This window comes from Salmo trutta, chromosome 10 (genome assembly GCF_901001165.1).
Source record: "Salmo trutta chromosome 10, fSalTru1.1, whole genome shotgun sequence".
Classification (NCBI taxonomy): domain Eukaryota; kingdom Metazoa; phylum Chordata; class Actinopteri; order Salmoniformes; family Salmonidae; genus Salmo; species Salmo trutta.
In genome coordinates this window covers 42,079,474-42,102,535 of record NC_042966.1, presented here as the reverse complement: position 1 = coordinate 42,102,535, position 23,062 = coordinate 42,079,474, and the positions used below count along the sequence as shown (strand labels likewise).

The following is a 23,062-nucleotide window of genomic DNA, read 5'->3' as shown; positions in this document are numbered from 1 at the left end:
CTTCTCCAAAAAACGTATATGTACGGTATGTATGTATGTATGTATGTATGTATGTATGTATGTATGTATGTATGTATGCATGTATGTATGTATGTATGTATGTATGTATGTATGTATGTATGTATGTACGGTATGTACGGTATGTATGTATGTATGTATGTATGTATGTATGTATGTATGTATGTATGTATGTATGTATGTATGTATGTATGTATGTATGTATGTTTGTATGTATGTATGTATGTACGGTATGTACGGTATGTATGTATGTATGTATGTATGTATGTACAGTATGTATGTATGTATGTATGTATGTATGTATGTACGGTATGTATGTATGTATGTATGTATGTATGTATGTATGTATGTATGTATGTATGTATGTATGTATGTATGTACGGTATGTATGTACGTATGTATGTATGTATGTATGTATGTATGTATGTATGTATGTATGTATGTATGTATGTATGTATGTATGTATGTCTTTCGGAGAGGTTGGGTTAACAGCGGAAGTCAAATTTCGGTTGGACCTTGTGTGCAATTGACCAATAAAGTGATCTCTTGAGTGACTGTCTGTGTCACTACATGTATGTTCCCTAATCCCTATAAATGAACGGGACATTTTCAGAAAATAATGTGATTTCTCAGAAAAAGTATTACTTGATATTAAATATGCACCGACAGGGACTTGGAGCATCGGGAAGTCCAATATGCAATCTATAGATCAGGGCTACTGCAGACCATTGAGAATATGGCACTATATACCTCACGTCTATTATTTGTAGACTGCATGAAACAAAAGGATCCATGCCTATTAATTGAGGAACGAATAGAAGAGGTCTTCAGATATATATATGTACGTAGTCTGCAAACGATACTGTACAAAGTAAACGACCACAGTGGCCAAGACAAACGATCAAGTTGTGATCAGCATCGTGGACCAGCGCCAATACGATGCGCTAAACAAAACATAGGCTATTACGTGAAGCTATCCATGGTGCTGGTCACAACTTGTTTCCTTGTCATTTCTTCCGCAGCCCTTCAAATGTATATTATATCATAGTGTATGTACTAAGACTTAGCTTAATGCTATTGCCGAGCATACTGGTGCTATGCCATGCTGTAGCCTGGCACCTTAATGTTTACGGAGCTGTGAGGGGAACGGCACCTCCGTACCTTCAGGCTCTGATCAGGCCCTACACCCAAACAAGGGCACTGCGTTCATCCACCTCTGGCCTGCTGGCCCCCCTACCTCTGAGGAAGCACAGTTCCCGCTCAGCCCAGTCAAAACTGTTCGCTGCTCTGGCACCCCAATGGTGGAACAAGCTCCCTCACGACGCCAGGACAGCGGAGTCAATCACCACCTTCCGGAGACACCTGAAACCCCACCTCTTTAAGGAATACCTGGGATAGGATAAAGTAATCTTCTAACCCCCCCCTAAAAGATTTAGATGCACTATTGTAAAGTGGTTGTTCCACTGGATATCATAAGGTGAATGCACCAATTTGTAAGTCGCTCTGGATAAGAGCGTCTGCTAAATGACTTAAATGTAAATGTATATACACATATATATACACATATATATGCACATATATATATACATGCATACACACACACACACACACACATATATATACATACACACATATATATATATATATATACACTGCTCAAAAAAATAAAGGATAAGAGCGTCTGCTAAATGACCTAAATGTACATCTGCCTGTTTTTAACCTCTTGATAATTGACTATTGACACCAGATGGATATCACCCCATTATGATGTTCTGTATCTTTGAAAACAGAACCTATCCTCTGATTTGCTTGAAAAAAATGGTTGTGAAAGTGTTCTGGGGAGGAATATGCTATTATAGAGCAGGTAAGGATTTAAGAGGACACAAACATTTATAAAAAGTATTTATTTATACACATACAGTACCAGTCAAATGTTTGGACACACCTACTCACTCACTTTTTATTATTTTTTATTTTACAATTTTCTACATTGTAGAATAATAGTGAAGACATCAAAACTATGAAATAACACATATGGAATCATGTAGTAACCAAAAGTGTTAAACAAATCGAAAATATATTTTAGATTTTAGATTCTTCATAGTAGCCACCCTTTACCTTGATGACAGCTTTGCACACTCTTGGCATTCTCTCAACCAGCTTCAAGAGGTAGTCACCTGGAATGCATTTCAAGTAACAGGTGTGCCTTGTTAAAATGAATTCCTGCATTTGAGCGAATCAGTTATATTGTGACAAGGTAGTGGTGGTAAACAGAAGATAGCCCTATTTGGTAAAAGACCAAGTTCATATTATGGCACGAACAGCTCAAATAAGCAAAGAGAAACGACAGTCCACCATTACTTTAAGACATGAAGGTCAGTCAATCTGGAACATTTCAAGAACTTTGAATGTTTCTTCAAGTGCAGTTGCAAAACCCATCAAGCACTATGATGAAACTGGCACTCATGAGGACCGCCACAGGAAAAGAAGACCCAGAGTTACCTCTGCTGCAGAGGATAAGTTCATTAGAGTTAACTGCATCTCAGATTGCAGTCCAAATAAATGCTTCACAGAGTTCAAGTAACAGACACATCTCAACATCAACTGTTCAGAGGAGACTGTGTGAATCAGGTCTTCATGGTTGAATTGCTGCAAAGAAACCACTACTAAAGGACACCAATAATAATAAGAAGAGACTTGCTTGGGCCAAGACTCAAGAGCAATGGACATTAGACCGGTGGAAATCTGTCCTTTGGTCTGATGAGTACAAATTGGAGATTTTTGGATCCAATCGCTGTGTCTTTGTGAGAAGCAGAGTAGGTGAACGGATGATCTTCTCATGTGTGGTTCCCACCATGAAGCATGGAGGAGGAGGTGTGATGGTGTGGGGGGTGCTTTGCTGGTGACACTGTCAGTGATTTATTCAGAATTCAAGGCACACTTTACCAGCATGGCTACCACAGCATTCTGCAGCGTTACGCCATCACATCTGGTTTTCCAACAGGACAATGACCCAACACATCTCCAGGCTGTGTAAGGGCTATTTTACCAAGAAGGAGAGTGATGGAGTGCTGCATCAGATGACCTGGCCTCCACAATCACCTGACCTCAAACCAATTGAGGTGTTTTGGGCTGAGTTGGACTGCAGAGTGAAGAAAAAGCAGCCAACAAGTGCTCAGCATATGTGGAAATTCCTTCAAGACTGTTGGAAAAGCATTCCAGGTGAAGCTGGTTGAGAGAATGCCAAGAGTGTGCAAAGCTGTCATCAAAGCAAAGGGTGGCTACTTTGAAGAATCCTATTTTGATTTGTTTAACACGTTTTTTTTTGTTGCTACATGATTCCATGTGTGTTATTTCATAGTTTTGATGTCTTCACCATTATTCTACAATGTAAAAAAGTTTTAAAATAAAGAAAAACCCTTGAATGAGTACGTGTGTCCAAACCTTTGACTGGTCCTGTATATCAGATCAGATCATAGATATATATTACAAAATATATAGTATGTTAGGTTTGATTGGACAGTAAACCTGGCACATTAACATTTATGGTAAATACACAGAGGTACAAAATATCACTAAAGATATGAGTTACTTCACCAATACTCTACATGTACATTATTTGGTCAAATAAAAACTTCCAGAATTCTGAGGTCAGATTCATTTCAGAATAACTGTCATTACTCTTCCTCCTTACAAATCTATGTTAAAAAGATGGGTTTCATGTATTCTGGTAGAACGTGCCATTTTGGGTTCCTTATTCCACCAAGAATTTCTGGAAATCCTGGGAATTTTACAAAAGTTAGCATAATTGTGTAACCCTAGTGCCATTTCAAAGAAATGCAACTGCTTACACTATGTACCCCCATAAAAGTGCATGACAAATATATAATGCTTATTTCCACATTTGAAATTAAACATTTGTTTCTGTTTTTTACAGTTCACCAGGTCAAGGTTGGCCTGTATTTCTGCAAGGCTGTATAATCACAGTTATGTCAGCATTTATTTATCCTATTTATCTAGACTCACATATCTACCACACTTGTCCATGCAACTGTCCGTTGGTTTCTGCCCAGTCTCTGAGCAGTTTTACTCATCTACAGTACATCACTTGCCAGAAGAGACCAACCAACCAACTTAAGTTGTGCTTGGAAAGGACAGACTTCTCTGCCCTGTAAAGGTTGAGGCCTCCATTTGGTATCAACAAAAGTACTCATTAGGGGGTCCCTCATTCCTACACGTAGCCTCAGAGTCCACACTGGACCTAGCAGAGAGCAGTCTGTTGGACTCGTCTGGGTGTTGCCTGGCAAGGTACTCCCCCTCCATCCCCTTAGGCTTCTGTCCCGGGGAGAGGGTCTCGAATGTCACGTATGAGTCTTGAATATCTTTGGATTTCCTCCCCAGTAGCTTTTTACAGCGCTTCTTGAGCGCCCCGCAGCAGACGATCAGTGTCAGGGGGACAGCGATCACACAGGCCACCGTGATCACCACCACGTTAATGAGCTTCTGGGTGCCGCTTGCGCTGGCTGCCTCGTCCGTTGAGAAGATTACACACTGCTCTTTTTTAGGGATCAGGCCTTTGATGCAGACGCAGGCGATGTACTTTGTCCTTGGCACAAGGCCGTCGATGGTGACACGGTTCTTTCCCACGCCTACGTTGATCCTTCGCATGTCCCTCTCGCCGAAAACGGCATACAGGACGCTGAACTCGGTGGTGTTCTTGGCCGTCGGGGCCCGCCAGTTCAGGGAGACGGTGTGATCGGTGTCCCCAATGACCTTCACCGATCGTACCACCCGTTTCTCCGGTGGCGCCGGTGCCTGCAAAGAAGAGGCGTTGGCTGCCAGGTTGCTAAGAACCTCCTTCTCCATTTCCTTAATCGCCGGCTCCGTGGCAGGGGGACCGGGTGTCTGTCCATCGGCCACGCTGTCCGAAATACTGTAGCTCTCGATATCGTACTTCCCTGTGAAACCACTCGGTCCTAGTGGCTCGATGATGGGCGAGGTTGCCGTGGTGGTTAGGGGAGGTATGTATCTGGCGACAAGTTTCTCCTGGTAGGCAGCTTTCCCAAATCCACCGGTTTTCCGTCCTCTTTGGTTTCTAGTCTTGGAGCTGCCACCTTGTTCCTCATTTTTAAAGGAGTCTGTGATAACCAGGGAGATGATGGCATCTGCAGTCCCCACGAAGTTGGTCGCTTTGCACATGTATTTCCCAGAGTCCCTGTAAGAGACGGCAGGCACACTCAGGATGGACCAAATGATTCCCTCCTTTGAAACTTCTTCCTGAACTGTAAAATAAATACAAACAAAAAGTAGTTAGAAGTATTAGTGAAAAGAAAACCGTCCATCCATCTGTAATCTAGGCTATTTCAGCTTCTGAATTTACAACACCAAAAATAGATGTCCTAAGTACTGTAGCTAGCTACTTATTTAAGGCAACAGGCAGATGTATATATGCCTAGCCTTCAGTCATGGAAGGTCTTAGCCTGATCCCAGGCTTTGTGCTGTCCTGTCCTGCCAACTATGCCAAACCGTTTCCAAGACAGCACAAATAGATCTGGGATCAGGCTAAGACCTGCCATGACTGGAGCAGGTTTAGAAACACTAAAACTGGAGCACAACGGAAATAAGTCAACAACTTTTTGTTGTTGTTGTTATCCTTCATCCCTTTTTAACGTATGTAGCTACAGCTTGTTCTTGGCTGTATATCTATGTGTTACACATTAAATAAATTAAATCAATAAATCAATGAATCTCACCAGTGCCGTTCATCTGTTTGCCGTCTGCCCGAGTCCAGGACAGCTCTGGTACTGGGACTCCGATGGTCCCACAGCGTAGCAGGACGTTGTTCCCCAGGGAGCTCCTGACCCGGGCCACAGCCGTGTGGACACGGGGCCCCTGGCACCTCTGGAGCTCCGTCTCGCTGAACAGCACCCCCGACAGGCTCTCCGGGTCAGCACAGCGTAGCTTGGTGTCGATCAGAACCACAGAGGACGACGGAGACTTCTGGAACTGGACCAGGTCATAGAGCCGGCAGTCACATAGCCACGGGTTGTCATGGAGACCTATAGTGATGCAGAAAATAAACATTTTAGTCGTTTAGCAGATGCTCTTATCCAGAGTGACTTAAAGTCAGTACATTCAACTGAGGTAGGTAAATAAACTACAATGGTAGCTAAAAGAAAATAAATAATCAACACCACTTTTATCATGGCAATAGATAACATTACTTTTATCATGGCAATAGATAACATTAATTTTAGCATTGCAATAGATAACATTAATTTTAGCATTGCAATAGATAACATTAATTGTAGCATTGCAATAGATAACATTACTTTTAGCATTGCAATAGATAACATTACTTTTAGCATTGCAATAGATAACATTACTTTTAGCATTGCAATAGATAACATTACTTTTAGCATTGCAATAGATAACATTACTTTTAGCATTGCAATAGATAACATTAATTTTAGCATTGCAATAGATAACATTACTTTTAGCATTGCAATAGATAACATTAATTTTAGCATTGCAATAGATAACATTAATTTTAGCATTGCAATAGATAACATTAATTTTAGCATTGCAATAGATAACATTAATTGTAGCATTGCAATAGATAACATTACTTTTAGCATTGCAATAGATAACATTACTTTTAGCATTGCAATAGATAACATTACTTTTAGCATTGCAATAGATAACATTACTTTTAGCATTGCAATAGATAACATTAATTTTAGCATTGCAATAGATAACATTACTTTTAGCATTGCAATAGATAACATTACTTTTAGCATTGCAATAGATAACATTACTTTTAGCATTGCAATAGATAACATTACTTTTAGCATTGCAATAGATAACATTAATTTTAGCATTGCAATAGATAACATTACTTTTAGCATTGCAATAGATAACATTACTTTTAGCATTGCAATAGATAACATTAATTTTAGCATTGCAATAGATAACATTACTTTTAGCATTGCAATAGATAACATTACTTTTAGCATTGCAATAGATAACATTACTTTTAGCATTGCAATAGATAACATTAATTTTAGCATTGCAATAGATAACATTACTTTTAGCATTGCAATAGATAACATTACTTTTAGCATTGCAATAGATAACATTAATTTTAGCATTGCAATAGATAACATTACTTTTAGCATTGCAATAGATAACATTAATTGTAGCATTGCAATAGATAACATTACTTTTAGCATTGCAATAGATAACATTACTTTTAGCATTGCAATAGATAACATTAATTTTAGCATTGCAATAGATAACATTACTTTTAGCATTGCAATAGACAACATTAATTTTAGCATTGCAATAGATAACATTAATTGTAGCATTGCAATAGATAACATTACTTTTAGCATTGCAATAGATAACATTACTTTTAGCATTGCAATAGATAACATTAATTTTAGCATTGCAATAGATAACATTACTTTTAGCATTGCAATAGACAACATTAATTTTAGCATTGCAATAGATAACATTACTTTTAGCATTGCAATAGATAACATTACTTTTAGCATTGCAATAGATAACACCAGTTCTACCTCGGTAGTAGATAACACACACATATATACACACATTTTGGACAACTGTTCTTGCTCTGTCTGAACTATAACCTTGTGTTATGTGTGTATAAAGTCAGTTTAGCAAGACGTAATAATAAGTAGAAGTAATCATGCTAGTTTGAAGTGAGACTAGCCTGGTTCCTCTCTAGGTTTCTTCCTAGGTTTTGGCCTTTCTAGGGAGTTTTTCCTAGCCACCGTGCTTCTACACATGCATTGCTTGCTGTTTGGGGTTTTAGGCTGGGTTTCTGTACAGCACTTTGAGATATCAGCTGATGTAAGAAGGGCTTTATAAATACATTTGATTTGACTAGTGAACGTATTCTCATTAACACTACAGTATGGCTACCTTTACTACAATTAGAGTAATCCTTATACTACTCTCAAATGCCGATGCATGTCTCCTCCAACGTTTCATTTAACGCTACGTAACACACCACAGGTACTCATGCAATGCATGTTGGGATAAAACCACCCTGGTTTGTAATGTTGTGGATGGCATCGATTTGTTTCTCACGTTTCCTGTGTATCAATTGCATGTCATTTAAGGTTTCTATTACATCCTGGCTTGCAAACCAAATGGGATTCCGTAAAAAGGTCAATAAAGATTGTTTTTAATTGCCGAGCAGATCCTTACCTAGAATATATTTGGAACTGTCCCCATCTTCTTGAGATGGTTTCACAGATAACCACATAGAGAGGACCTCAGGAGGTACGGTGGCCAAGCTGTTGCTAGATAAGTCCAGGTAGGTCAGGTTCTTGATATAAATGGTCGCCTCGGCCGGGATCGACGATATCTTATTATTATGCAGGTCCAGTAGCCTCAGGTCGGGCATATCAGTCAGAGATTCCCAGGGGAAAGAGGTGAGAGCGTTCCCTTCCAGTCTCAGCTCATCCAGACTGCTCAGGCCACGGAAGCTGGCTACATTCAAAGAGTTCAGAGAATTGAAAGACATCCAGAGAAATTCCAGATTGTTGAGGTAGTGAAAGGTTTCGCTGGAGATCTTTGTGATGGCAGTTTTCTCGATCCGCAGTTTCGAGGTGTCTGCAGGAAAGTTGGGTGGGACCAGGGAAATCTGTGGGTCATTGCAAAGTACGCTCCTGGATAGATGGAGAGAAAAGGTAAACATCTTATTGAAAGTCACTGTATAACCTATTGTAACATGTTCATTTAGATAACTCAACTTTATTACAAGTTTAACTGAATTAACCATGGCCTTGTATGGGTTCATGACAGAGGGTAGATGTACAATTACTGCATAAATAAATCCGCCTACATATTGTTTTATTTTATCGGTTTAATCTTTAGTTCTTCCCTTCTGTCTTGTTGTTTTTTCCCCCTCCTCTGTCTAAACATTAGATAAACATGGTTTAGGGCTATTCATTAGCACCAGAGAAAGAGGCTTTGAGCATTGCAAATGAATCCTTGGATCTATATATATTTTTTAAACAGCGTAGAAGAGAAGCTGACCTCATACTACCTGCGTACTACGCACCACCACCACAACAACAACAACACAAATAATGCACAGAATACAAGTTGTTCACATTCACAATTGAAATAGTTGTAATAATTTTAGATAATAGTTTTACCTTGCTTTGGACCCATCTGATAACTTGTGAAAGAAGCAGTTACATTGAGACGGACACGCGTCGCAAACAAACGGTCCGAAGCAAAGTAATGCCAAGCAGAAACCCAGACTAAAACCTCGAAACATTTTCTCTCCGAAACTATACTACCAAAATATAGGCCTACTATCAAACTAAACTACAAGATCTTTTGAAAAAAAGAAAAAAAAGGAAGGTTTATTTCGTTGTTCCAAGCCAGCGAAGCATCGTGTTGCTATCTCAGTGCCTCATACAGGTCTGCACGTCGTTCTGAAACCCGAGATTAAAAGGATAGACATGGATTAGTGGAAAGGATTTCTTTTCATTGACACGATTATTGCCCCATGGCAAATGACAGGCAGGCTGTGTCGTTTCTCTTTGTTAATATACAGAGTAAAACCCTTCCCTATAGTTTATTATGGAGATTGGAGTGGACGGGTCGTTTTGGCGGCTCATTGACTGTTACAGTCGCTCTGCATGCCATTTATTTTATTGAATGTGAATTTGTGATTTAAGTGCAACGCAAAAGGAAACTGTTGCCAATTGATAATTGTTACCAAAAAATATAACCATGTAATAAATACTATACGTATGTTTAATTTACAGGATTTGCATCAATACATTTATGAAATATTTTAAAAACCTCATTATTAGCACAATTTACTCCCAAACCCCTCATTTAAATTTTTCACATCAAACTCAGTCGGGTCAAAAAGAAAATAGCCATCAGGGATTCTAAGGGATCAGAAAATATTTCGTTTTTCTTTTTTAAATCGAGAATTATTGGATTATTATATAAGAGTATACGGTTGCATACTATGGATTTGACATATAACACATCATTTTTCCCCCCCCAAAAAATGTACGAAAATGAGTGCAATATTTTCAGGCTACATAAATTATTTATGAAGAAGTTAATTTACTGTGACAAAGTCGCACTGGTGAAACATATCCACCAGTATTATCAAAACACGTACAGTAGCCTACTATCCCACAATGCATAGTAGTGTCTGGAGAACAATAGCCCAGTGGGAACCTCAATAACATGGAAAGGACCACTAGATGGAAGCTAAGAATAATGGTAAACAATACATCATTCCCCTCGTTGGATTGGTTTGGAAATGTTTCTTCATTTGTATATTTTGGTGAGTCAGTGTTCTACTGTACACAAGGGGTCATCTGACGCTGTTTCAATATTCTGTGACTATGCTTCTTCATCCTTTTAATGGTTAAATACTTTTTTTTTCTGCAGCTCTGGTCACATATTAGTAGTTAAAAAAAACGACTGACCCCTCCTCCTGATACTTTATATCAAACTACTGACCCCTCCTGATACTTTATATCAAACTACTGACCCCTCCTCCTGATACTTTATATCAAACTACTGACCCCTCCTCCTGATACTTTATATCAAACTACTGACCCCTCCTCCTGATACTTTATATCAAACTACTGACCCCTCCTCCTGATACTTTATATCAAACTACTGACCCCTCCTCCTGATACTTTATATCAAACTACTGACCCCTCCTCCTGATACTTTATATCAAACTACTGACCCCTCCTCCTGATACTTTATATCAAACTACTGACCCCTCCTCCTGATACTATATATCAAACTACTGACCCCTCCTCCTGACTACTGACCCCTCCTCCTGATACTATATATCAAACTACTGACCCCTCCTCCTGACTACTGACCCCTCCTCCTGATACTATATATCAAACTACTGACCCCTCCTCCTGATACTTTATATCAAACTACTGACCCCTCCTCCTGATACTATATATCAAACTACTGACCCCTCCTCCTGATACTTTATATCAAACTACTGACCCCTCCTGATACTTTATATCAAACTACTGACCCCTCCTCCTGATACTTTATATCAAACTACTGACCCCTCCTCCTGATACTATATATCAAACTACTGACCCCTCCTGATACTTTATATCAAACTACTGACCCCTCCTGATACTTTATATCAAACTACTGACCCCTCCTCCTGATACTTTATATCAAACTACTGACCCCTCCTGATACTTTATATCAAACTACTGACCCCTCCTCCTGATACTTTATATCAAACTACTGACCCCTCCTCCTGATACTTTATATCAAACTACTGACCCCTCCTGATACTTTATATCAAACTACTGACCCCTCCTCCTGATACTTTATATCAAACTACTGACCCCTCCTGATACTTTATATCAAACTACTGACCCCTCCTGATACTTTATATCAAACTACTGACCCCTCCTCCTGATACTTTATATCAAACTACTGACCCCTCCTCCTGACTACTGACCCCTCCTCCTGACTACTGACCCCTCCTCCTGATACTATATATCAAACTACTGACCCCTCCTGATACTTTATATCAAACTACTGACCCCTCCTCCTGATACTTTATATCAAACTACTGACCCCTCCTGATACTTTATATCAAACTACTGACCCCTCCTCCTGATACTTTATATCAAACTACTGACCCCTCCTGATACTTTATATCAAACTACTGACCCCTCCTGATACTTTATATCAAACTACTGACCCCTCCTCCTGATACTTTATATCAAACTACTGACCCCTCCTCCTGATACTTTATATCAAACTACTGACCCCTCCTGATACTTTATATCAAACTACTGACCCCTCCTCCTGATACTTTATATCAAACTACTGACCCCTCCTCCTGATACTATATATCAAACTACTGACCCCTCCTCCTGATACTATATATCAAACTACTGACCCCTCCTCCTGATACTTTATATCAAACTACTGACCCCTCCTCCTGATACTATATATCAAACTACTGACCCCTCCTCCTAATGCTATATGTCAAACTACTGACCCCTCCTCCTGATACTATATATCAAACTACTGACCCCTCCTCCTGACTACTGACCCCTCCTCCTGATACTATATATCAAACTACTGACCCCTCCTCCTGACTACTGACCCTTCCTCCTGATACTATATATCAAACTACTGACCCCTCCTCCTGATACTTTATATCAAACTACTGACCCCTCCTGATACTATATATCAAACTACTGACCCCTCCTCCTGATACTATATATCAAACTACTGACCCCTCCTCCTGATACTTTATATAAAACTACTGACCCCTCCTGATACTTTATATCAAACTACTGACCCCTCCTGATACTTTATATCAAACTACTGACCCCTCCTGATACTTTATATCAAACTACTGACCCCTCCTCCTGACTACTGACCCCTCCTCCTGATACTTTATATCAAACTACTGACCCCTCCTCCTGATACTTTATATCAAACTACTGACCCCTCCTGATACTTTATATCAAACTACTGACCCCTCCTGATACTTTATATCAAACTACTGACCCCTCCTCCTGATACTTTATATCAAACTACTGACCCCTCCTGATACTTTATATCAAACTACTGACCCCTCCTCCTGATACTTTATATCAAACTACTGACCCCTCCTGATACTTTATATCAAACTACTGACCCCTCCTCCTGATACTTTATATCAAACTACTGACCCCTCCTGATACTTTATATCAAACTACTGACCCCTCCTCCTGATACTTTATATCAAACTACTGACCCCTCCTCCTGATACTTTATATCAAACTACTGACCCCTCCTGATACTTTATATCAAACTACTGACCCCTCCTCCTGATACTTTATATCAAACTACTGACCCCTCCTCCTGATACTATATATCAAACTACTGACCCCTCCTCCTGATACTTTATATCAAACTACTGACCCCTCCTGATACTTTATATCAAACTACTGACCCCTCCTGATACTTTATATCAAACTACTGACCCCTCCTCCTGATACTTTATATCAAACTACTGACCCCTCCTTCTGACTACTTACCCCTCCTCCTGACTACTGACCCCTCCTCCTGATACTATATATCAAACTACTGACCCCTCCTGATACTTTATATCAAACTACTGACCCCTCCTCCTGATACTTTATATCAAACTACTGACCCCTCCTCCTGATACTTTATATCAAACTACTGACCCCTCCTGATACTTTATATCAAACTACTGACCCCTCCTCCTGATTCTTTATATCAAACTACTGACCCCTCCTGATACTTTATATCAAACTACTGACCCCTCCTGATACTTTATATCAAACTACTGACCCCTCCTCCTGATACTTTATATCAAACTACTGACCCCTCCTCCTGATACTTTATATCAAACTACTGACCCCTCCTCCTGATACTATATATCAAACTACTGACCCCTCCTCCTGATACTATATATCAAACTACTGACCCCTCCTCCTGATACTTTATATCAAACTACTGACCCCTCCTCCTGATACTATATATCAAACTACTGACCCCTCCTCCTAATACTATATATCAAACTACTGACCCCTCCTCCTGATACTATATATCAAACTACTGACCCCTCCTCCTGACTACTGACCCCTCCTCCTGATACTATATATCAAACTACTGACCCCTCCTCCTGACTACTGACCCCTCCTCCTGATACTATATATCAAACTACTGACCCCTCCTCCTGATACTTTATATCAAACTACTGACCCCTCCTGATACTATATATCAAACTACTGACCCCTCCTCCTGATACTATATATCAAACTACTGACCCCTCCTCCTGATACTTTATATAAAACTACTGACCCCTCCTGATACTTTATATCAAACTACTGACCCCTCCTGATACTTTATATCAAACTACTGACCCCTCCTGATACTTTATATCAAACTACTGACCCCTCCTCCTAATACTATATATCAAACTACTGACCCCTCCTCCTGATACTATATATCAAACTACTGACCCCTCCTCCTGACTACTGACCCCTCCTCCTGATACTATATATCAAACTACTGACCCCTCCTCCTGACTACTGACCCCTCCTCCTGATACTATATATCAAACTACTGACCCCTCCTCCTGATACTTTATATCAAACTACTGACCCCTCCTGATACTATATATCAAACTACTGACCAATCCTCCTGATACTATATATCAAACTACTGACCCCTCCTCCTGATACTTTATATAAAACTACTGACCCCTCCTGATACTTTATATCAAACTACTGACCCCTCCTGATACTTTATATCAAACTACTGACCCCTCCTGATACTTTATATCAAACTACTGACCCCTCCTCCTGACTACTGACCCCTCCTCCTGATACTTTATATCAAACTACTGACCCCTCCTCCTGATACTTTATATCAAACTACTGACCCCTCCTGATACTTTATATCAAACTACTGACCCCTCCTGATACTTTATATCAAACTACTGACCCCTCCTCCTGATACTTTATATCAAACTACTGACCCCTCCTCCTGATACTTTATATCAAACTACTGACCCCTCCTGATACTTTATATCAAACTACTGACCCCTCCTCCTGATACTTTATATCAAACTACTGACCCCTCCTGATACTTTATATCAAACTACTGACCCCTCCTCCTGATACTTTATATCAAACTACTGACCCCTCCTGATACTTTATATCAAACTACTGACCCCTCCTCCTGATACTTTATATCAAACTACTGACCCCTCCTCCTGATACTTTATATCAAACTACTGACCCCTCCTGATACTTTATATCAAACTACTGACCCCTCCTCCTGATACTTTATATCAAACTACTGACCCCTCCTCCTGATACTATATATCAAACTACTGACCCCTCCTCCTGATACTATATATCAAACTACTGACCCCTCCTTCTGATACTTTATATCAAACTACTGACCCCTCCTCCTGATACTATATATCAAACTACTGACCCCTCCTCCTAATACTATATATCAAACTACTGACCCCTCCTCCTGATACTATATATCAAACTACTGACCCCTCCTCCTGACTACTGACCCCTCCTCCTGATACTATATATCAAACTACTGACCCCTCCTCCTGACTACTGACCCCTCCTCCTGATACTATATATCAAACTACTGACCCCTCCTCCTGATACTTTATATCAAACTACTGACCCCTCCTGATACTATATATCAAACTACTGACCCCTCCTCCTGATACTATATATCAAACTACTGACCCCTCCTCCTGATACTTTATATAAAACTACTGACCACTCCTGATACTTTATATCAAACTACTGACCCCTCCTGATACTTTATATCAAACTACTGACCCCTCCTGATACTTTATATCAAACTACTGACCCCTCCTCCTGACTACTGACCCCTCCTCCTGATACTTTATATCAAACTACTGACCCCTCCTCCTGATACTTTATATCAAACTACTGACCCCTCCTGATACTTTATATCAAACTACTGACCCCTCCTGATACTTTATATCAAACTACTGACCCCTCCTCCTGATACTTTATATCAAACTACTGACCCCTCCTCCTGATACTTTATATCAAACTACTGACCCCTCCTGATACTTTATATCAAACTACTGACCCCTCCTCCTGATACTTTATATCAAACTACTGACCCCTCCTGATACTTTATATCAAACTACTGACCCCTCCTCCTGATACTTTATATCAAACTACTGACCCCTCCTGATACTTTATATCAAACTACTGACCCCTCCTCCTGATACTTTATATCAAACTACTGACCCCTCCTCCTGATACTATATATCAAACTACTGACCCCTCCTCCTAATACTATATATCAAACTACTGACCCCTCCTCCTGATACTATATATCAAACTACTGACCCCTCCTCCTGACTACTGACCCCTCCTCCTGATACTATATATCAAACTACTGACCCCTCCTCCTGACTACTGACCCCTCCTCCTGATACTATATATCAAACTACTGACCCCTCCTCCTGATACTTTATATCAAACTACTGACCACTCCTGATACTATATATCAAACTACTGACCCCTCCTCCTGATACTATATATCAAACTACTGACCCCTCCTCCTGATACTTTATATAAAACTACTGACCCCTCCTGATACTTTATATCAAACTACTGACCCCTCCTGATACTTTATATCAAACTACTGACCCCTCCTGATACTTTATATCAAACTACTGACCCCTCCTCCTGACTACTGACCCCTCCTCCTGATACTTTATATCAAACTACTGACCCCTCCTCCTGATACTTTATATCAAACTACTGACCCCTCCTGATACTTTATATCAAACTACTGACCTCTCCTGATACTTTATATCAAACTACTGACCCCTCCTCCTGATACTTTATATCAAACTACTGACCCCTCCTCCTGATACTTTATATCAAACTACTGACCCCTCCTGATACTTTATATCAAACTACTGACCCCTCCTCCTGATACTTTATATCAAACTACTGACCCCTCCTGATACTTTATATCAAACTACTGACCCCTCCTCCTGATACTTTATATCAAACTACTGACCCCTCCTGATACTTTATATCAAACTACTGACCCCTCCTCCTGATACTTTATATCAAACTACTGACCCCTCCTCCTGATACTTTATATCAAACTACTGACCCCTCCTGATACTTTATATCAAACTACTGACCCCTCCTCCTGATACTTTATATCAAACTACTGACCCCTCCTCCTGATACTATATATCAAACTACTGACCCCTCCTCCTGATACTATATATCAAACTACTGACCCCTCCTTCTGAAACTTTATATCAAACTACTGACCCCTCCTCCTGATACTATATATCAAACTACTGACCCCTCCTCCTAATACTATATATCAAACTACTGACCCCTCCTCCTGATACTATATATCAAACTACTGACCCCTCCTCCTGACTACTGACCCCTCCTCCTGATACTATATATCAAACTACTGACCCCTCCTCCTGACTACTGACCCCTCCTCCTGATACTATATATCAAACTACTGACCCCTCCTCCTGATACTTTATATCAAACTACTGACCCCTCCTGATACTATATATCAAACTACTGACCCCTCCTCCTGATACTATATATCAAACTACTGACCCCTCCTCCTGATACTTTATATAAAACTACTGACCCCTCCTGATACTTTATATCAAACTACTGACCCCTCCTGATACTTTATATCAAACTACTGACCCCTCCTGATACTTTATATCAAACTACTGACCCCTCCTCCTGACTACTGACCCCTCCTCCTGATACTTTATATCAAACTACTGACCCCTCCTCCTGATACTTTATATCAAACTACTGACCCCTCCTGATACTTTATATCAAACTACTGACCCCTCCTCCTGATACTTTATATCAAACTACTGACCCCTCCTCCTGATACTTTATATCAAACTACTGACCCCTCCTGATACTTTATATCAAACTACTGACCCCTCCTCCTGATACTTTATATCAAACTACTGACCCCTCCTGATACTTTATATCAAACTACTGACCCCTCCTCCTGATACTTTATATCAAACTACTGACCCCTCCTGATACTTTATATCAAACTACTGACCCCTCCTGATACTATATATCAAACTACTGACCCCTCCTCCTGATACTTTATATCAAACTACTGACCCCTCCTGATACTTTATATCAAACTACTGACCCCTCCTCCTGATACTTTATATCAAACTACTGACCCCTCCTCCTGATACTATATATCAAACTACTGACCCCTCCTGATACTTTATATCAAACTACTGACCCCTCCTCCTGATACTATATATCAAACTACTGACCCCTCCTGATACTATATATCAAGCTACTGACCCCTCCTGATACTTTATATCAAACTACTGACCCCTCCTCCTGATACTTTATATCAAACTACTGACCCCTCCTCCTGATACTATATATCTGTGAGGGTGGTTTCAGTGTGAGTACACTGTCTGTCCCCTGTCTCTATCCCAAAAGGCACCCTATTCCCTATGCAGTGCACTACTTTTGACCCGGGCCCATAGGACAGTAGTGCACTATTTAGGGAATAAGGTTCCATTTGTGACTGGCCCATAAATAGCCAGATGCTTTAAAGATTTTAAGCAGTTTGTGACCTTGAGGCAGATCCCTGACCACCATACAACTACATGTCTTTAATCCAGTCATCTAGCTATATGTCTCTTACCATCTCAAATCAAATCAAATGTAATTGTATTAGTCACATGTGCCGAATACAACAGTGAAATGCTTACTTACAAGCCCTTAACCAACAATGCAGTTGTTTAGAAGCCTCTTGGACCTAGACTTGGCGCTCCGGTATCGCTTGCCGTGCGGTAGCAGAGAGAACAATCTATGACTAGGGTGACAGGAGTCTCTGACAGTTGTTGTCCACTTTCATTCTGGAGGGTTTTCTATGAAATAACCTTCTTCCTTTTATAAGAGTTTTGCGTCTGTGTGTGTGTGTGTGTGTGTGTGTGTGTGTTTGTGCGCGCGTGGCCTAAATTATATGAATCAGCATTTATAAAACAGGACTTTCCTGCTTTAATAATAAACTACAAATGAAAGAATGAGTTGAGTTGTTACATTATAAATTATTCAATTATTGTGTGTAATTCGGTGTCTGAAGTCTGAACTAAGGAGGCTGGAGTGACTTCAACAGTGCAGCCTTTGTTTTACTGCTGCATCATCAGATTATGACGGTAAGTGAAATTAAATATGTCCTAACACACAGGAAACCCAGGCCCACTACTCTAGCAGTAAAATTTATACAAAGCCATATTGCGACCCTTGGGTGCTGTTTCCCATGCTATAGAAGCCAGGGTCTTTGATTACAATGTAATATTACTCCTCCAGTTTATCTGGGATTCACATGGTATCCTATTAACTGTATGTAACACATTACTGGTCCTGGTCCAGGTTAGTGGACTACTGGTTCTGGTCCTGGTCCAGGTCCAAGTTAGTGGACTACTGGTTCTGGTCCTGGTCAAGGTTAGTGCACTACTGGTTCTGGTTCTGGTCCAGGTTAGTGCACTACTGGTCCTGGTCCTGGTCCAGGTTAGTGCACTACTGGTTCTGGTCCTGGTCCAGGTTAGTGCACTACTGGCCCTGGTCCAGGTTAATGCACTACTGGTCCTGGTCAAGGTTAGTGGACTACTGGTTCTGGTCCTGGTCCAGGTTAATGCACTACTGGTTCTGGTCCAGGTTAGTGCACTACTGGTTCTGGTCCTGGTCCAGGTTAATGCACTACTGGTCCTGGTCCAGGTTAGTGCACTACTGGTCCTGGTCCAGGTTAATGCACTACTGGTTCTGGTCAAGGTTAGTGCACTACTGGTCCAGGTTAATGCACTACTGGTTCTGGTCCAGGTTAGTGCACTACTGGTCCTGGTCCAGGTTAGTGCACTACTGGTTCTGGTCCAGGTTAGTGCACTACTGGTCCTGGTCCAGGTTAGTGCACTACTGGTCCTGGTCCAGGTTAATGCACTACTGGTCCTGGTCCTGGTCCAGGTTAGTGCACTACTGGTTCTGGTCCAGGTTAGTGCACTACTGGTTCTGGTCCTGGTCCAGGTTTAGTGCAGTACTGGTTCTGGTCCAGGTCCAGGTTAGTGCACTACTGGTCCTGGTTCTGGTCCAGGTTAGTGCACTACTGGTCCTGGTTCTGGTCCAGTTTAGTGCACTACTGGTTCTGGTCCAGGTTAATGCACTACTGGTTCTGGTCAAGGTTAGTGCACTACTGGTCCTGGTCCAGGTTAGTGCACTACTGGTTCTGGTCCAGGTTAGTGCACTACTGGTCCTGGTCCTGGTCCAGGTTAGTGCACTACTGGTTCTGGTCCAGGTTAGTGCACTACTGGTTCTGGTCCAGGTTAGTGCACTACTGGTTCTGGTCCAGGTTAGTGCACTACTGGTCCAGGTTAGTGCACTACTGGTTCTGGTCCAGGTTAGTGGACTACTGGTCCAGGTTAGTGCACTACTGGTTCTGGTCCAGGTTAGTGGACTACTGGTCCAGGTTAGTGCACTACTGGTTCTGGTCCAGGTTAGTGGACTACTGGTTCTGGTCCAGGTTAATGCACTACTGGTCCAGGTTAGTGCACTACTGGTCCTGTCCAAGTTAATGCACTACTGGTTTCACATAGGGGATTCGAACCGGCAACCTTTCAGTTACTGGCCCAATGCTCTTGAACGCTAGGCTACCTGCCGTCCCCGACTGTTGTTATGTTATGAAATACCCTTTTTTTGTGTTGTTTTTTTTTTAGGAACTTTAGTCGGGTCGCAATTTACTGTTAAGATTTAGAGTAGTAGAATACACAAGGTGTGAGTATGAAATTTGGTTTTGCATCAGTAGATTTTCTCTGGTTTTGTCAGTCACTGACAGTCTCTCAATTAGCCATGTTAGCTAGCTATTTTTTAGATTGGTAAGTTAGTCTAGCCAATTATCTAAACTTGTAGTAATCATGGCTGAATACCGACATGGCACGCAGGGCACGTGCCCAGGGGCCCTGACCTCCAGCGGGCCTGCATTGATATCATTAACATGGCATAAGTCATGGCAAAATGTGTAGAATTGTAGAAAATGTCCTTTAAAACTGCACTACACAATGTCATGGCTAAATGAGTAGAATTGGCTAAATGAGTAGAATTGCATGAATTTTTTAAAATAAAATTGCACACACAAAATCGCCGCCCAATGGCAAAATGCATAGAACAGCAGAAAACCTGCTTTAAAACTGCAACTGTTTTGGGATCTATGGATTAAGAAATGAACCTGAACTAATATATCACATACCAGCTAAAAGCGCCTAATCGTAACGACATCTAACGCTTTGACCGATAGATATCAATATTGAATTGTAATTCACAAAATGACAGAGAGATTTCAGTTGCTACTCTCCATTTTGATCTGGATATACTTGGCATTAAGACTAAAGTAGACATTTCATCTAATGTACAGTATAAGCAAAGGGTGGGAGGCTTGACCTGTTCCCAGTAACATTCACCTGGCTTCTTTCTTTTTGATTTGTCATGGCTGGAGCTTCCTGTTTGACATTGTGTAGTGTTGACTGTGATTTATCATGGCTGGAGCTTCCTGTTTGACATTGTGTAGTGTCGACTGTAATTTATCATGGCTGGAGCTTCCTGTTTGACATTGTGTAGTGTTGACTGTGATTTATCATGGCTGGAGCTTCCTGTTTGACATTGTGTAGTGTTGACTGTGATTTATCATGGCTGGAGCTTCCTGTTTGACATTGTGTAGTGTTGACTGTGATTTATCATGGGCTGGAGGGAGCTTCCTGTTTGACATTGTGTAGTGTTGACTGATTTATCATGGGCTGGAGGGAGCTTCCTGTTTGACATTGTGTAGTGTTGACTGTGATTTATCATGGCTGGAGCTTCCTGTTTGACATTGTGTAGTGTCGACTGTGATTTATCATGGCTGGAGCTTCCTGTTTGACATTGTATAGTGTTGACTGTGATTTATCATGGGCTGGAGGGAGCTTCCTGTTTGACATTGTGTAGTGTCGACTGTGATTTATCATGGCTGGAGCTTCCTGTTTGACATTGTGTAGTGTCGACTGTGATTTATCATGGCTGGAGCTTCCTGTTTGACATTGTGTAGTGTTGACTGTGATTTATCATGGGCTGGAGGGAGCTTCCTGTTTGACATTGTGTAGTGTCGACTGTGATTTATCATGGCTGGAGCTTCCTGTTTGACATTGTGTAGTGTTGACTGTGATTTATCATGGGCTGGAGGGAGCTTCCTGTTTGACATTGTGTAGTGTCGACTGTGATTTATCATGGCTGGAGCTTCCTGTTTGACATTGTGTAGTGTTGACTGTGATTTATCATGGCTGGAGCTTCCTGTTTGACATTGTGTAGTGTCGACTGTGATTTATCATGGGCTGGAGGGAGCTTCCTGTTTGACATTGTGTAGTGTTGACTGATTTATCATGGGCTGGAGGGAGCTTCCTGTTTGACATTGTGTAGTGTTGACTGTGATTTATCATGGCTGGAGCTTCCTGTTTGACACTATGACGTTGACTGTGATTTATCATGGCTGGAGCTTCCTGTTTGACACTATGACGTTGACTGTGATTTATCATGGCTGGAGCTTCCTGTTTGACATTGTGTAGTGTTGACTGTGATTTATCATGGCTGGAGCTTCCTGTTTGACATTGTGTAGTGTTGACTGATTTATCATGGCTGGAGCTTCCTGTTTGACATTGTGTAGTGTTGACTGATTTATCATGGCTGGAGCTTCCTGTTTGACATTGTGTAGTGTTGACTGTGATTTATCATGGCTGGAGCTTCCTGTTTGACATTGTGTAGTGTTGACTGTGATTTATCATGGCTGGAGCTTCCTGTTTGACATTGTGTAGTGTTGACTGTAATTTATCATGGCTGGAGCTTCCTGTTTGACATTGTGTAGTGTTGACTGTGATTTATCATGGCTGGAGCTTCCTGTTTGACATTGTGTAGTGTTGACTATGATTTATCATGGGCTGGAGCTTCCTGTTTGACATTGTGTAGTGTTGACTGTGTTTGTTGTGTCTGTTCAGATTTTTGTTGTTAATTTTTTTGTGTTGTGTGAAAAAATGTATAAAATGTTAGGTGACTTTGGGACATCACTAACAATGCTACGTTCCTGGAACTATAAGGTTTGCTTTCACCCACCAAGTTTATCCAGATTAAAGGATTGCTACATTTAAACTTGTTGCATTGTTTAAACCAATAATTCACTGGACAAGGGTCTCTCAGTCCATTCACTATGCAGTGTCAGCTTCCAACTGAGACTTAACAGTTACTGTAAGCTAATGATTTCATGGATGGTTGAGGCAGTGGATAGGTCCTACCTATCGAAATAAGAGAGAGATCCTTCATCTTCACGTGGCATATAATGTTTAGCCTACTAAGTATACTAAAGATAAAGTATGACCTGTGGG

At 40.8% G+C, this 23,062-nt stretch overlaps 1 protein-coding gene across 2 annotated transcripts; it reads right to left on the bottom strand.

Annotated features, from left to right (window-relative positions):
• Positions 1–3,442: 3,442 nt before the first annotated feature.
• On the bottom strand, positions 3,443–9,595 carry LOC115201729 (leucine-rich repeat, immunoglobulin-like domain and transmembrane domain-containing protein 1). Of its 2 annotated transcripts, XM_029765584.1 has the most exons (4): positions 9,210–9,595; positions 8,254–8,717; positions 5,772–6,077; positions 3,443–5,300 (listed from the first exon to the last, which is right to left on the bottom strand). In XM_029765584.1, the coding sequence occupies exons 1-4, from the start codon at positions 9,332–9,334 to the stop codon at positions 4,216–4,218; spliced, it is 1,980 nt and encodes a 659-aa protein (XP_029621444.1). In that variant the 5' UTR covers positions 9,335–9,595; the 3' UTR covers positions 3,443–4,215. The 2 variants fall into 2 exon arrangements, with proteins under 2 accessions (XP_029621444.1, XP_029621443.1); XM_029765583.1 differs by lacking the exon at positions 9,210–9,595 and having other exon boundaries at positions 8,254–8,899.
• Between the last annotated feature and the right edge of the window lie 13,467 nt (positions 9,596–23,062).

Excerpts from the sequence above, each read along its gene's own strand:
- LOC115201729 (XM_029765583.1), bottom strand. The coding sequence starts at position 8,848 with ATGAACCCATACAAGGCCATGGTTAATTCAGTTAAACTTGTAATAAAG. Across the intron at positions 6,078-8,253 it reads CAGTTCCAAATATATTCTAG|GTCTCCATGACAACCCGTGG; the intron begins GTAAGGATCTGC and ends GCATCACTATAG. Across the intron at positions 5,301-5,771 it reads CAAACAGATGAACGGCACTG|TTCAGGAAGAAGTTTCAAAG; the intron begins GTGAGATTCATT and ends TTTATTTTACAG.